The sequence below is a fragment of the Oncorhynchus nerka genome, linkage group LG22 (genome assembly GCF_034236695.1).
Source record: "Oncorhynchus nerka isolate Pitt River linkage group LG22, Oner_Uvic_2.0, whole genome shotgun sequence".
Taxonomy (NCBI): Eukaryota; Metazoa; Chordata; class Actinopteri; order Salmoniformes; family Salmonidae; genus Oncorhynchus; species Oncorhynchus nerka.
Window position 1 is genome coordinate 44,478,780 of NC_088417.1, and position 14,075 is coordinate 44,492,854.

Below are 14,075 nucleotides of genomic sequence, written 5' to 3' on the forward strand. Positions count from 1 at the left end.
ATGGATACGATTTAGGCAGCCAAGGCATCCTCTACGCAAACCCTGTATTCCTACAAGGGAAATGTGTTCAGGAAGTGGTGTGTCGACCATGCAGAATTGTTAACTTCCTGCCCAATTTCTGTCATTTTGACTTTCCTCCAGGAGCTTATGGCTGCAGGGAAGTCCCCATCTACAAATGAAAGTGTGTACGGCAGCCATCTCTATGGATCATGACCAGATTGCGGATGCATTACTACAGGCACACCCTCTAGTATCGCAATTCATGAAAGGTGCTCTCAGGCTACGGCCACCCAAGGCTCCTTCAGTATCCTCATGGGAGGTAGATGTTGTCCTACGATCATTTATGACTCCACCATTTGAGCCTGTCTTCACTTGAGCTATGGGAGCTCTCAGTCAAGACTGCCGTTCTATTGGCTATGGTTTCAGCCAAGCGTGTTAGAGAATTACAGTACATGCGCTTTCTACCCAACCTTCATTACTCACTTTAACAGAAGATGGATCTAAGGCAGTGCTTTGGCCAAATCCAGCATTCTTACCTACGGTCCTTTCATCATCACATGTTAACCAGCCCTTAATCATAGCGACATTTCACCTGCCTCCCTACTCCTCACAGGAGAGTCGTGAGTTGCATACACTTTGCCCGGTTAGGGTATTGAGTGCCTATCTTGCTGCGAGAAGAACTGTTCGTCGAACAGAACAGCTTCTTGTGTGTTATGGGGAAAAATCCAAAGGGCGTGCTGTCTTGAAGCAGAGACTGGCACATTGGATGAAAGTCCCAGGGTGCATAACCTGTTTTTGTGAACGATCCCCCTGGACTTTGTGACAGTTTAGTAAAGCCCAAGGGCAGCATGATCATGTGCAGCACGCCATGATGACATCACAGGGTCCCAGTGGAGTAACGCCACACAGATATGGTGATCTCCGGTCTCCTCCCCCTGGCCCTGGGCGATTGAAGATGGGAGGGGGAGCTGTTGTTTTGTTTTGGGAAGGGGGCGAAGAGGTCTCGTGTGTGTGTGTGTGTGTGTGTGTGTGTGTGTGTGTGTGTGTGTGTGTGTGTGTGTGTGTGTGTGTGTGTGTGTGTGTTTGTGTGTGTGGTTTTACACATAGTGGGCCCCATGTTCGGACTGGTGACTGTCCAGCTCTTTCATCCTCGCAGAGAGCTTTCAAAACAACCAAAGAGATCAGTTCCAACTTCAGGCAACCTTTGTGTTGATCCCCCACTGAACGACCCCTGCCCTAGAAACATATGCCTACACATTGTCTCAAACACACAACGTTCATGTGCATTCTTGTACCCCATGTCTCTCACATGATGATGTTGTGAAAAATGCAAAACGTAAAACTGGTTTTATGAGTTGTAAAATGCAAGTCTTGTGCGTGCATGTTGTATGAACACAATTTGAGTAGCTTTTAAATGAGGATGGATTAAACACAAAAGAAAAGGTCATGCAGATGTAGGATAAGCATTCCAGAGACTGTATTTTGATATTGGGGTCATTCTTGAATTACGGTGGCATTTGGGAATGGCATTTTGGAAATAATTGACTTAAATGTAAATGTATCTGGGTACGTTTTCCCCATTCTAAATCAACTAATATGGTGGCAAAATGATTGGAGTGAAGAGATGGAAGATGTGGGTTGAGAATGAACTCTGTGAGACACTCAAATAAAACGTTCTGATAGTGTTGAAGGCACCTGGTTTGTGTTCCACTGTGATACAGTAGGTCATGACAATGCATACAGAGAGAGTATTTGTCCTGTCCCCTACTAGCGGCCCCTAAGCACGTGGGAAAAGACAACAGGGCCCACTACACACAACGTCTACTCAAATCTGCACATTGCCTGACATTAAACATGTGAGTTGCATACACTTTGCCCTGTTAGGGCATTGTGCTTCAGACTCATGCCAAAAACAAGTGGATAAATCAATGAAATTACATCAGCGCTGACATCTGCAGATGAATAGAATAGCCAAGCTGTGCTCATGTTACGAGCTTACTTTCTTCTTTCTCACTCTGAAAAACAGCAGAATGTGCTTGTAATGGCCGAATTCATAATATTTTTTTAAATAAAATGTACAATGAATACAATTGCCTAATATGTATATAGGCCTGCTAATAATTCTCTCTGTGTAATGAATTGATCCTCATTTAAAAAATATATAAACTGTAGCCAGCAGCTATCCTGTCCTTATTGAGTCCTTATTCCGCAACTAATTACTTCAAAATATAACTTTCCAAAAATGATAGAAATCATAAATTTGCTAACATATTCACCATGCATACAGTCAGGTCCAAAATGATTGGCAACGTTGATGAAGATGTGCAAAAAAGACTGTAGGCCTGTAAAATAAATCATACAAATACTGTTAAATTGTATGCAAAACATTTTTGGGAAAATGATATTATTTTCTGCTAATACATTTGCACAGAGAAAGAGGTTTGGTTTAACAAGCAATAAAAACAAATCTAAAGAATATGGGGGTCAAAATGATTGGCACCGCTGAATTCAGTACTAGAGCACTCTCCCATTGTGGGGATAACGATACTGAGCCTTTTTCCAAAATGTCTAAAACACACACCAGGGGTGGGTTTGGTGTCGAAAAACAGAAGCATATGCAGAAAAGTATCTCATACCTACTGTAAAATATGATGGTGGATGTTTGATGTTTGATGTTCTGGGGCTATTTTGCTTCTACTGGTCCTGGGGCCCTTAAGGTCAACGGCATCATCAACTTTTAGCCAAAAACCTGGTTGCCTGTGTCAGGAGGCTGATAATTGGCTGCAAGTGGATCTTCCAGCAAGACAATAACCTCAAGCACACATCAAAATCAATAAAGAAATGGTTAATTGACCACTAAATCTACATTTCGCAATGGCAATCTCAGAAACATGTGGTTTGAATTGAAGATAGCAGTCCATAAACGCAGACGATGGATATCAAGGATCTGGAAAGATTCTGTATGGAGCAATGGTCTAAGATCCCTCCCAATGTGTTCTCCAACTCATAAAACAATTTAGAAAAAGGCTTTTTATTTATCCTCGCAAGGGGAGAGTGTTTTAGTACTGAAAACAGGGGTGCCAATAATTTTGTATATTACCTGTTAAACAAAGTCTCTTTCTCTGAGCAATTAGTATTAGTATAAAATAATGCAATTTCAACAAAATAAATGTGAACGCAATATACAGGTAACTGACAAAATACAGGAAACACCAGTATAAAGTTTCTTAATTAATTGGGTGTTGGGCCACCACAAGCCAGAGCAGCTTCAATGCACCTTGGCATATATTCTGCAAGTGTCTGGAACTCTATTGGAGGAATGCAACACCATTCTTCCATGAGAAATTCCATAATTTGGTGTTTTGTTGATGGTGGTGGAAAGCGCTGTCTCAGGCACCACTCTAGTGTTCAGTTGGGTTGAGATCTGGTAACTGAGACAGCCTTGGCATATTACATTGTTTTCATGCTCATCAAGCCATTCAGTGACCACTTGTGCCCTGTGGATGGGGACAATGTCATCCATGGCCATGGTAGCCAAAATAATTGCCTGCCCAGCATTTTTAAACATGACCCTAACCATGATGGGATGTTAATTAACTCATGGACCTCACCTGTGTGGAAGCACCTGCTTTCAATATACTTTGTATCCCTCATTTACTCAAGTGTTTCCTTTATTTTGTCAGTTAACTATAGCTTAGTATTTTGTATTTTCTTTTCTACTGTTTTTTTGCTCCTAATCACTACACCACAGATTTGAATACACATTATGTCTGCATATTCCCTGGCTGAAGTGGAGAGAAGAGACTGAGGAACTTGTGCCTAGTGGTAAAAGTGACCTTGCCTGGATCGGGCAACCTCAGTGTGCCACTTTATGTAATGAATCCCCCCACTGATGTGTGATAAAAATCTGAAGGGCAATAAAATGAACAGATGCACTAAGGCTTTGCAGAGGAACGGGGATTTAATTGTTGTGGCTTGGGCCTCTGAGAGCCAACTCTGGGACCAACGTGCAGCTGTGCTCTAATGGGGGTAAGGGGAGGGGCGTGGGGGGGGGGTGACTTTACCCCCCCTCTGTCCTCTTTCAATAATAACTCTGGTGATTTATAATGTCCAGAAGACAAATGCAACGACAACTGAGACTTCCCAACCCAAGATGTGCAGTGAACACACAAGTTCACATTACCTGTGCCCCCCCAAGGACCCCAAATTGAATTGCTGCAGATCTAAGGCTAAATGTGCTGTGTCACTTGGTTCCTTACACAATGCACTGTTCAACCATGTGTGTCATTTGCATTTATTTTAGTCATTTAGCAGACGCTCTTATTTGTATTTGTACTGGTGTCCTCTCTCATCAGTGAGTGATTTGAGTTTTTTACACTTGATGATAAATTATTTACTTGCTATGTCCTACAAATATGATTAAAAACCTTTGAATTTATCGTTATCATTATGCAATATGAAAAATTCCAATTAGGGAGCCATGATTGCATGTCATGATTTGTTGCCCGAGTATAGACAAAATAGTGGGAGTAGCCAGTGCCAGAGCCGAGGCACAAAAATGAACCCCACAGGTGACCAGCTATCTCCCAATTAATACCCCTTCCTGTTGTATTGGTTGCATACATTGTTCTTCGCCAGAAATTATACATCATACTTTGTCAGCTATGTCAAGCCAGACTCAAGAGAAACGGCTAGAGGATGATGTCCCTTAGCTAGTTTGGATCACTATGCCCCCTTTGTGGGTTTTGTCTTACATTTGAGATACTGCCAAAGCATCTGCTTCAGCACGGCCTTGTGTTGCCCTGTACACTGCACAGTACTCCTCCATTGTGTGGGAGGAAGATGCAGTTGTTGTGAGAGTTCTGAAACACAACTTGGTCACCACTTGACCTTTACTATTCAGGATAAAAAAACGAGTGTGTTCAGACCTTCTGGTCGTAAGTTGCCATGGCTTTTAACTGAGTTACTGGTATTATGCGTGTGTAATAAGTGGCTTTACTTGACTTAATACAAAGAGTGTTAGTCGATAATCCCAACCACATACTATGACCTGCATAACAGGTACGGACTAGAGGGAGTGAGGACGAGAGACTTCCAGCTAGAGTGCAACGGAGCCAGGTCGTTCAATTCCTCGCCCTGCTTTCTGATTACTCACGCCAGACAGCTGACAATTGTGGTGTTAAAATCAGGACAAGATCAGCTTTCACTAGGTGTCACTTCTCTTAGCAACCAACAAATTAGCTATATTCAATGTCCAATATGTCACTAGTATCCACTTTCCACTTGCCCTTATCGATCTACTACACTCCCCAATGTGTTTTTCAGACAGTGAAGCTAAAGCTTTTCACTTGGCGCTATACTCCAGCATTTTGGATTTGCGATCAAATGTTTCATATGAGGGGACAGTACAGAATGTCACCTTGTATTTTGATGTTATTTTCATACATATGTTTTACCGTTTAGAAATGAAAGCACTTTATTTATCTAGTCCCCCCATTTGAAGGTGTCATACGTATTTGGGCAATTCCCCTTATATGTGTATATAAGTGGTCAAAAGTGTAGTATTTGGTCCCATAGCCCTAGCACAAAATTACTACATCAAGCTTGTGACTCTACAAACTTGGATGTGTTTGCAGTTTGTTTTGGTTGTGTTTCACATTATGTTGTGCCTAATAGAAATAAATGGTAAATCATTTTGGAGTCACTTTTATGGTAAATAAGAATAGAATATGTTTCTGAACACTTCCACATTAATGTGGATGCTCCCATGATTACAGATAATCCTGAATGAAACGTGAATAATGTTGAGTGAGAAAGTTATAGGTATAAATATCATACCCCCCCCCAAAAAAAAGGCTAACCTCCACTGTTATTGGTCAAATTGAGTGGTTAGCATGTCTCGGGGGTATGATCTTTGTGCCCATGTATCTACATATGCAAATTTGTTTTAAAAAATGTATGCCAGACACCTTCAAATTGGGGGACTAGATACATAACGTGCTATCATTTCTAAACGGTAAAACATATGTATGAAAATACCCTCAAATAAAAGGTAACATTCTGTAGTCATGAAACATTTGATCTCAAATCCAAAATACTGGATTATAGAGCCAAGATAAATGTTTTAGCTTCACTGTCCAAATAAATACAGAGGAGTGTATATATAATTTCCTTCTGACTTTTATCCTACTACTTGTACAAAGACCAGGAGAGCGAAGAAGTATCTGATATTTTTTAAAAAGACAACAGAAAGACCTGCTTGCCAGTTCTCAGTGATGCAGCATAGAGGTCCTGCTAGTCTGCACGTCCTCAAAGGCGAGGTGGTGAAAGACAGAAGCAGCTCTATCAATTTAACCTTTGTCCCAGCCAGGTGGGAACACTCTGCACAGCTCATCCAGAGCCCCTCGTCCCCTTCCTGGGGGCTGCATCTTAGGGCCATTGAGCTAAGCCTCTACTACATGGCCGAGGGTAGCAAGAGAAATATAGCATGGCTGTGGAGACAGCAACATACCGTGCCAATCACCTTGCACCCTGTCTGCCCAGAGAAATGCCAACAAACCTGTCAGAGGCAGCCTGTTGGATCCCCCCTGGGAGCTAGTTTCATATCCTGGGTTGTACTCCAGATGTCAAGTCTCAAATTGGCAAAGACTGTAGCACACTTTTATGGCTAAGGTTTTTCCCAGGACTGTGTGCTCTATAAGGAACACATTGCACCTCCCTCTCCTCACGAAATCTCACTGATTTTGCTCTGGATGGCTCCAAATTGGATAATAATGCTGAGATCATTCTAATCTAATAAGACTATAGTCAGATGTAGCAGAGGTATGGATAATTTAATCTAGGCTAACTCAGCAATGAAGTCTTACCATGGCCAGTACAGCACATTTTCTATTGACCCAGTTTAAAAATGAAAAGGCAGTGTAAACATTTCTACCAAATCATTTATTGTTGAAAACATTTATTTACAAAAAAGTGGCAAAACATTGGGGGATAAAATCAGTTAGCAAACATTACGAACAATGACTACTTCTGGGTTTTAAGAAATAAAAGTGACCATTCTATTGTTAATTCAATAACCACAAATGCCATTTAAATCAGAGCAATTCATGCAACTTTATCTGGAAGTAAAAGATGGTATATTTAGCCAATTGTGCTAGCTACACAATAAAGTGTCATTTTGCACGATTCCTCCTGTGACTTGGTAGTTGGTACGCATGTCCAGCATTGACAGCTAAAATCCATGGCTTGGTTTCTCCACATGAAGAATGACTAAGAGTTGTGGAAACCTCTTGCAAAGCCCTTGCGCCATGATTCCTCCACACTAGTTTTTAAAGTTGGAGTTCCTTGTCCCGTCTGATGGAGCTCTAGAAAAGTCTACCTTTAGCAGAAGATGTTTCTCTGCACCTGAAATAAAGATAAATGACAAACTGAGAACCTGAAACATTCTGAGGAGATTATAGTTCAATACCTATAGTTTTCCCCATGATTTGTATGTTTATGTTGATTTCAGCAATCTTGACCACAGGTGTGACACACTGACCTCATGGTGTTTTGGGTCCAGTGTGGCTTGGAGCCTCTTGCTGTTCTGTCTCTGATGGAGTGTTGGATGGACCCTCCTCCTTCTTCTCAGCAGACAGGAAGTCGTGAATGGCTTCCTCAATGTGGGGCCTGAAGGTGTGGTTAAGCTTGGGATCCACCACCTGGGTGATGATTCTGTCCACTCCGGACTCCAGCATGCCTGACCTGACACACCACAGAGACAATACATATGACTGTCACATATACCCTAAATCTGTAAACATGGGCACCCTCATAGATATTATCCTGACCAACTTGCATTCCAAATGCACCTCTGCTGTTTTCAACCAGGATCTCAGCCTCATTGCCTGCATCTGCTATCGGTCCACGGTCAAATGACCACCCCTCATCACTGTCAAACGCTCCCTAAAACACTTCTGCGAGCAGGCCTTTCTAATCGACCTGGCCCGGGTATCCTGAAAGGATATTGACCTCATCCCGTCAGTCGAGGATGCCTGGTCGTTCTTTAAAAGTAATTTCCTCACCATCTTAAATAAGCATGCCCCTTTCAAAAAATGTAGAACTAAGAACAGATATAGCCCTTGGTTCAATCCAGACCTGACTGCCCTTGACCAGCACAAAAACAACTTGTGGCGGACTGCAATAGCATCGAATAGCCCCCGCAACATGTAACTGTTCAGGGAAGTCAGGAACCAATACACGCAGTCAGTCAGGAAAGCAAAGGTTATCTTTTTCAAACAGTAATTTGCATCCTGTAGCTCTAACTCCAAAATGTTTTGGGACACTGTAAAGTCCATGGAGAACAAGAGCACCTCCTCCCAGCTGTCCACTGTACTGAGGCTAGGTAACACGGTCACCACCGATAAATCAATGATAATCGAAAATGTCAATAAGCATTTCTCTACGGCTGCCCATGCTTTCCTCCTAGCTACCCCAACCCCGGTCAACAGCTCCGCCCCCGCAGCTACTTGCCCGAGCCTCCCCAGCTTCTCCTTCACCCAAATCCAGACAGCAGCTGTTCTGAAAGAGCTGCAAAACCTGAACCCGTACAAATCAGCTAGACAATCTGGACCCTCTCTTTCTAAAATGATCCACCTCCATTGTTGCAACCTCTATTACCAGTCTGTTCAACCTCTCTTTCATATCGTCCGAGATCCCTAATGATTGGAAAGCTGCCGCAGTTATCCCCCTCTTCAAAGGGGGTGACATTCTAGACCCAAACTGTTATAGACCTATATCCATCCTGCCCTGCCACTCTAAAGTCTTCGAAAGCCAAGTTAATACGGGTGTACCTCAGCCACGCTCAAGGTACTAAACGATATCATAACCGCCATCGATAAAAGACAGTACTGTGCAGCCATCTTCATCGACTCCATCAACTCTGTCAATCACTGCATTCTTATCGTCAGACTCAATAGCCTTGGTTTCTCAAATGACTGCCTCGCCTGGTTCACCAACTACTTCGCTGACAGAGTCCAGTGTGTCAAATTGGAGGGCCTGTTGTCTGAACCCCCTATGGGGGTACCACAGGGTTCAATTCTCAGGCTGACTCTTTTCTCTGTATATATATCAATGATATATCCACCTCTACGCAGACGACACCATTCTGTATAAATCTGGCCCGTCTTTGGACACTGTGTTAACTAACCTCCAAACAAGCTTCGATGCCATAAAACACTCCTTCTGTGGCCTCCAAATACTCTTAAATGCAAGTAAAACCAAATGCATGCTTACAACCTTTCGCTGCCCGCACACGCCCGCCCGACTAGCATCACTACCCTAGACGGTTATGACCTAGAATATGTGGACAAGCTACAAAATAGCTTCCAATACTCTACTCAGCAAACTGGATGTAGTCTTTCACAGTGCCATTCCTTTTGTTACCAAAACCCCTTATACCACCCACCACTGCGACCTGTATGCTCTAGTCGGCTGGCCCTCGCTACATATTCGTCGCCAGACCCACTGGCTCCAGGTCATCTATAAATCTATGCTAGGTAAAGCTCCGCCTTATCTCAGCTCACTGGTCACGATAACAACACCCACCCGTAGCACACGCTCCAGCAGGTATATCTCACTGGTCATCCCCAAAGCCAACACCTTTGGCTGCCTTTCCTTCCAGTTCTCTGCTGCCAGTGACTGGAACGAATTGCAAAAATCGCTGAAGCTGGAGACTTATATTTCCCTCACTAACTTTAAACATCAGCTATCTGAGCAGCTAACCGATCGCTGCAGCTGTACATAGCCCATCTGTAAATAGCCCACCTAATCACCATATTGTTTTTATGTACTTTTCTGCACACCAGTATCTCTACTTGCACATCATCTGCTCATGTATCACTCCAGTGTTAATTACTTCGCCACTATGGCCTATTTATTGCCTACCTCCTCACGCCATTTGCACACACTGTATATAGACTTTATTTTTTCCTATTGTGTTATTGACTGTATGCTTGTTTATTCCATGTGTAACTCTGTGTTGCTGTTTGTGTCGCACTGCTTTGCTTTATCTTGGCCAGGTTGTAGTTGTAAATGAGAACTTGTTCTCAACTAGCTTACCTGGTTAAATAAAGGTGAAATAAAAAAAATACTGGCATTAGCAGGAACACCTGATTGCAATCCAGACTGGGTACATGATCTTAATCATTCATGTGCAGATGGCACTGTTTTTGGCTTGAGAAAGTGATTGAATTGTTATGTACTGTCAACAATTACAATGCATTAGACATTTACAAGCATAATTATAATCATATATAGTAGCTACTCACTGCACGACGCTTTGTCTTAGCACATTTCGCACTTGATTTTTGTTGATTGATGGGTTCCAGTCTTGAGTGTTCAAATGAGTAGAGACGAAGTTGTCAACTTTCTGTCGTAGATTCTGGTAGGCAGGCTGATGACAACAATGACAGAAGCACGTCATTTACGTTACCCATTGATCAATAGCCGCAACATTTCAAACAGCTGGCTAGCTAGTTAGCTAAGCTAAGCCAAAAACAACAACAAGGTGGGACAAATAAAGCGGAAACTATTTGCTAGCTAACGTTAAATAGCAGGCTTAAAAGGAACGTTGATAGCTAGTCAGAAAAAGTTGAAAGCTAGATTAGCTACCTTTGTATCCACATCTGCCAGGCAGTCTCTTCGGAACTCGTCGAACAGGCCTCGGTTCTTGAGATGTTCCACGATGAGCCCGATGAGCTGCGGATCTCCGGGGGGAAGATTCACTGCGTTACCGACACCCTCCGCCATACCGATGTTTGTTAAATTTCAGTCCGTCAATTAGTTTTGTACATATAGAAGTGTAGCAGTATCGATATAATTTCAAGAAATGACACAAAATAACTGCTGGTGGCTCTAAAACCTAGCTATATTACTTAGCAGTGTACACAAGTACCAACATGCTATGCAATAGGAAGTCTCTTACGTTGGGTGCGTTCGTAAATTAATCAGTTATTCTGCTCGCTGCAGACTCATACGGGAGTGATCGGAGCAGATAGCCAGAGCGAATCTACGAACGTGCCCATTGCGTCTTCTTTAACATTCTATGTTACGGGCATGATAGTAGACTACACATATTGGTGTATTTCCGCCACCTACTGTACGGGTTATTAAAACATTTATTACATTGCGGGAAGAGGCACATTGCATATTGGGATATGTAGTATTTACTTAGCTAGTTTTACATTTAGTTTTGGTTTACAGAGGGAATGAACTGTATTATCTTTTCATGGTTACACACAGTTCTGCCTAAAAACGCCCAAATATGCTGATGACAGTGAGTATGACCAGATAATTTGCATTATCATTTTTGAGGAAACAGGTGATATAGAGTACCACAGTATGAGTCATAATACCCATAACACCTAGCAGTCAAACAGGGAAATTGTTCCAATCGTTTTTCCACCATTAATTTTTCCCATATGAGATTTTATAAACACTTTTGTGTAGGTTACCCTGGTGTGACGTTTTGATAACCGTGTAAATCTCTCTAGGACAAGGTGACGTTTATCAATATTGGGTTCTTCAGAGGGTGGTGGGGTCTGCCTAACGCATCACTGGGGGCACACTACCTGGCCTCCAGAATGCGGGTGGTGTCGCTCTTGCTGCTTGTGATTTTCTGATCCACCTCGACACAGACATCAACATTCTGTATACATCTGGCCCTTCTTTGGATACTGTGTTAGCTAACCTCCAGACGAGCTTCAATGCCAAGTAAAACTTGCTTTAAATGCAAGTAAAACTAAATGCATGCTCTTCAACCGATCGCTGCCCACACCTGCCCGCCCGTCCAGCATCACTACTCTGGACGGTTCTGACTTAGAATATGTGGACAACTACAAATACCTAGGTGTCTGGTTAGACTGTAAACTCTCCTTCCAGACTCACATCAAGCATCTCCAATCCCAAAATTAAATTTAGAATCGGCTTCCTATTTCGCAACAAAGCATCCTTCACTCATGCGGCCAAACATACCCTCGTAAAACTGACTATCCTACCGATCCTTGACTTCGGCGATATCATTTACAAAATAGCCTCCAACACTCTACTCAGCAAATTGGATGCAGTCTATCACAGTGCCATCCGTTTTGTCACCAAAGCCCCATATACTACCCACCACTGCGACCTGTATGCTCTCGTTGGTTGGCCTTCGCTTCATATTCGTCGCCAGACCCACTGGCTCCAGGTCATCTATAAGTCTTTGCTAGGTAAAGCCCCGCCTTATCTCAGCTCACTGGTCACCATAGCAGCACCCACCCATAGCACGCACTCCAGCAGGTATATTTCACTGGTCACCCCCAAAGCCAACTCCTCCTTTGGCTGCCTTTCCTTACAGTTCTCTGCTACCACTGGAACGAACTGCAAAAATCACTGAAGCTGGAGACTCATATCTCCCTTACTAACTTTAAGCACCAGCTGTCAGAGCAGCTCACATATCACTGCAGCTGTACATAGCCCATCCAACTACCTCATCCCCATACTGTTATTAATTGTATTTATTTAGCCCCTTTGCACCCCAGTATCTCTACTTGCACAATCATCTTCTGCACATCTATCACTCCAGTGTTTAATTGCTATATTGTACTTATTTCACCACCATGGCTTATTTATTGCCTTATCTTCCTTATCCTACCTCATTTGCACACACTGTATATAGACTTTTTCTATTGTATTATTGACTGTATGTTTGCTTATTCCATGTGTAACTCTGTGTTGTTGTTTGTGTCTCACTACTTTGCTTTATTTTGGACAGGTCGCAGTTGTAAATGAGAACTTGTTCTCAACTTGCCTACCTGGTTAAATAAAGGTTAAATAAAAAAATACATAGAGGCTTCTGCCCTATGTACATAGTCATGGAATACGGGTCACTTTAACAATGTTTACATACTGTTTTACCCACGTTATATGTGTATACTGTATTCTAGTCAAGGCCTATCCTTTTTAACTGTTGCTGCACGTGTTCTATTATTCAGGTATACTACATATTGTTTTCATATAGTGTCCATATTGTATATACATCCCATCACATATACAGTGCCAGTCAAAAGTTTGGACACATCTAATCATTCAAGGGTTTTTCTTTATTTTTACTATTTTCTACATTGCACATTCTCAATTATGTCTGACTCATATTGTCAGACAGCATCTTCTGTTTATTTGAATATTAATTCCAAATGCCTCTTTTAAAAACCATTGAGACAATTGTTGTTTGGAAAACTATTGGCCAAGTTGATGATTTATAAAGAACTTGAACGTGAATGTATTTGCAAGGCCTAGTTGTAAAATAAACTAAGGAGACATGATTTGGCATTGCAATTATTTTCTCTAATAAATGTAGTTATTGTAAAGTGTGGGCGTGGTCTTTAATTATGAAGTCAACTATAGTCTCAATTTCCAGGAGGAGCTGGTTGCCAGGCAACTAGGGAGAGGAACCATGGTGACCCTGAGGGAGGGGGGGGGACAAGAGGACCTGATGAGGAGGGCCGTGACAAGTATATCAAATGTATTGTAGCATTGGGTCTATTTAAGTACACAATGTCCTTTTAGGCCTTGCCCCAACTCGTGCTTTCTGTCATCTGGGGCGACGAGGCAAATGGCCCAGGTACACAAGGATAATACCAGCCAGTCAGCCCTTCCCCCGTCAAGAGGTCAAAATGCCCCTCTCTCTCTCACACACAGTTCTCAGAGGACTGACTGCTAAAATGCATGTGTGTTAGAGTAATATTATGGCATCCATGTTTGGTATCTATCTGAAACGTTTTCCCTGCGGAGAACGTCGATGCCATCTATATGGATGTATGATCTCTGTGGTAACTTGTATCCATTCAGAGTGAACTCTAAACTACTGTAAGCAAGAGAGTTGATTGTCTTTTCAGGAATTCTACCTTATCTGTGTTTCTCTCTCCAACCCTCCAATCGTGACACCTCTGGGACCAGATTCTGCTGGTCCTGTAGGTCTGAGGCTGAGTTACAGTAATGCTATTGGTCAAAAACTCAGATTTTGAATCCAAACAGTCAGCGCAGATGATGCTGAGTAC

At 42.5% G+C, this 14,075-nt stretch overlaps 1 protein-coding gene across 1 annotated transcript in view; it reads right to left on the reverse strand.

The window, feature by feature from the left end:
- Positions 1-11,028, reverse strand: part of LOC115104535 (uncharacterized) — a 30,888-nt gene extending 19,860 nt beyond the window's left edge. The window contains exons 1-3 of the mRNA XM_065006805.1: positions 10,651-11,028; positions 10,308-10,432; positions 7,545-7,743 (exon numbers count right to left, since the gene is read on the reverse strand). Coding sequence (XP_064862877.1) covers positions 7,545-7,743; positions 10,308-10,432; positions 10,651-10,788 — 462 coding nt within the window. The 5' untranslated portion in view covers positions 10,789-11,028. The remainder of the gene's footprint in view (positions 1-7,544; positions 7,744-10,307; positions 10,433-10,650) is intronic.
- Between the last annotated feature and the right edge of the window lie 3,047 nt (positions 11,029-14,075).